The 2,637-nt window shown below is 31.2% G+C and overlaps 1 protein-coding gene across 1 annotated transcript in view; it reads left to right on the forward strand.

Moving 5' to 3' along the window:
- LOC111408426 overlaps positions 1-752 on the forward strand; it is a 1,934-nt gene extending 1,182 nt beyond the window's left edge. Inside the window, exons 2-3 of the mRNA XM_023038187.1 lie at positions 168-594; positions 696-752. Coding sequence (XP_022893955.1) covers positions 168-594; positions 696-752 — 484 coding nt within the window. The remainder of the gene's footprint in view (positions 1-167; positions 595-695) is intronic.
- Positions 753-2,637: the final 1,885 nt, after the last annotated feature.

A 2,637-nucleotide genomic window follows, 5' to 3' on the forward strand; every position in this document is an offset into this window, starting at 1 on the left:
CCACCCCACCCCACCCCCACCTCAAATCCCAAATTCTAACCACACCACCACCACCTCCACCTCCACCTCCACGAAATCTCCACCTCAATTTATGTATGAACACAGTTAAATTTAAATCAAATTCATGGTTAAGACCTCAACAGTCGGGGAATAGCTTGATGAACCAGGAATGGAGTCTTGCCATCGGAGGATCTGAACCACACAATCTGGGCAGAGTGCCGAGCGGATGAAGGCAAAAAGCACGTAGAGAAAGTGGAGATACCCACACACAATGTGGACATAGTAAAATACGTTGAAAGAAAACTTATTGACAAGGGCTTTCAAAGGCAAAAGCGCTACCTAGCGGATTGGCTGCCACTAAAGCATGATCCCAAGAAAGGGCATGGAGGAAAGTACACTTGGGAAGGTCCGGAGAAGGAGGTGGAGCTAGATGCGCCACCGCCTGCTATAGATGAGAAGGATCTGAACTATGTGGAAGAAGAAGAAGATAGGGCCGAGGGTAAGGATGAGCAAAATTTGGTAGTTGGCAAAGTTAAGGTGGCTAAGGTGGCGGAAGAAGGAGTGGCGAGGGTTGAGGTTGAGCCTCATTTGAAGGTTAACTGAATGACTTTCTTGAAATTTCTATTTTTAACTTCTGATTTTTAATTTTTCATGTTTATCAAAAAGGCTGTGATTGCTGTGGTGTTTTTGTGGAGGTAGAGGTGGAGGTGGCGATGGCGGTGGCAGTGGTTGGTGTGGAATTTGGGATTTGAGGTAGGGGTGGGGGTGGAGTGGGGTGGGAGGAAGAAGAAGAGAGCCAGAGAGGGTTGTGTTTTTTTTTTTTAATTCTTATTTAATGTGATAAATGAAAATTTACTCTTTTACCGCTTTTTAAAATATTAAAAATGTGGTCAAAGTTAAATTTTTGGTCAACTAACAGAATTATGGATGGAAACCGTCCAAAAGGGCTTTACCTGTAACGTTTGGATATGTTAGGGGTGACGACTTTAACAAATCAAAAATTTGGGGAAAATATGCTAATGTTCCATAGGTTTGGGACTTCTGTTGCAATTTTCCCTAAAATTTAAAAAGTATTTTGACATTTTAATTGTTTTTAGTGAAAATTTTGAAAATATTCAAAACGTGGAAAACAAACATTTAAATAAAATTTTATTTTAAAAAAATATAAATATAAATGCATACAAATAAAATTTTAGATTTTTAATAAAATGAAATAAAAAATTCAATAAAAATAAATTCAGAAAATAAAATTGATAAAATTCTAAAAATAAAATCTAAAATTCTAAAAAAAACTAAAATAATAAAAGATAAAAAAATAAAAATTGTGAAAAATAAAAATTATAAAATTTTTCCAAATCTACGTCATTAATTTTTACTTTAATTTCCAATATTTTGAATTCGATTTAGTATTTATTATTTTACTTTTGGAGTGAGATAAAATATTGTATGATTCACCAACTTTAAAATGTATATGTTATTTGATAATATATTAATAAAAAATTGTTATATTATCTTTGAATAATCAAATTTTGTTGAATAAAATGTTATAAAATAATTTATCAAAATTTCAATCCAAATGTATTTTCTAGTTTTCTATTTTGAGAAATATTTTTTTCAAAATGACAAATCAAACGTGTTTTTAACAATATCATAACAGGAGTTGAAAACAGAAAATGAACTCAAAACTCAAAATTGAAAACCGAAATACAAATCAAAAAAGGACCTGAGTTTTTGAGTTGAGGTTTAAACAAGGGCTTACTGTTGAGTATCATGTCTATCATGCACAAGGTGAAGTCCAAATATTACTTTGTGCTAGACTAAAATATTGAAAGATTTAACATATTAATAAATTTCATATATAATTGGAAATATCATAATACGTATCATAATACAACATTACATACTAAATAGTTAGGACTCAAGTGAAGTACCGTATGTCATAGCACCACAAGATTAAATAAACCAAAACTGAAAATTCAAGCAAATTATTTTCTTTATGTAGCCTGTGATTACATCAAATTGTGCTTGACATTGGACCAAACAATTTTGAAATTAGAGTATTAACAACATATGTTACAAATAATTGTAAAAAAGTTTATAAACATTAGCCCTTGTTTGAGCCCCATTTCATCAAAAATTCTCCTTTTTTTTTCTTTTTTTTCTTTTTTCGTTTTTTTTTAGCAAAATTCATTTTCAATCACATATTATTCAATAAAAAAAAATACACTTAAATCGAACTTATTGCAAATTTGCTCAATTATTGTAGTAATTGGTAATTTTCAATCTTTCTTAAATAATAAGTTCAACAACTCTCTATTGTTTGACGATATCATATTGTCTCGAATTTTTGTCAAATGTAATCGTACCTAATATTAGACCCCCCTAATATTGGCTAAATATTCTAATGATGCTGTGATTTACTCTATCAATCACATATATTTATTGAACTCTTCAAAAACATACGTCTCTACCTCTCTCTCCTAAACAAAGACGAGATCTCGAAGATCTCATACTAAATTTTTTAGAGTGTCTTATATATGGGACATGCTATTCCTTTGTGTGCATCTAAATAAACATCATTGATAGTTAGATACAAAATCAAGGTTCTCACACATCCATCGTTACTTTTTGCAACTT

Source organism: Olea europaea, chromosome 13 (genome assembly GCF_002742605.1).
Source record: "Olea europaea var. sylvestris chromosome 13, O_europaea_v1, whole genome shotgun sequence".
Lineage (NCBI taxonomy): Eukaryota > Viridiplantae > Streptophyta > Magnoliopsida > Lamiales > Oleaceae > Olea > Olea europaea.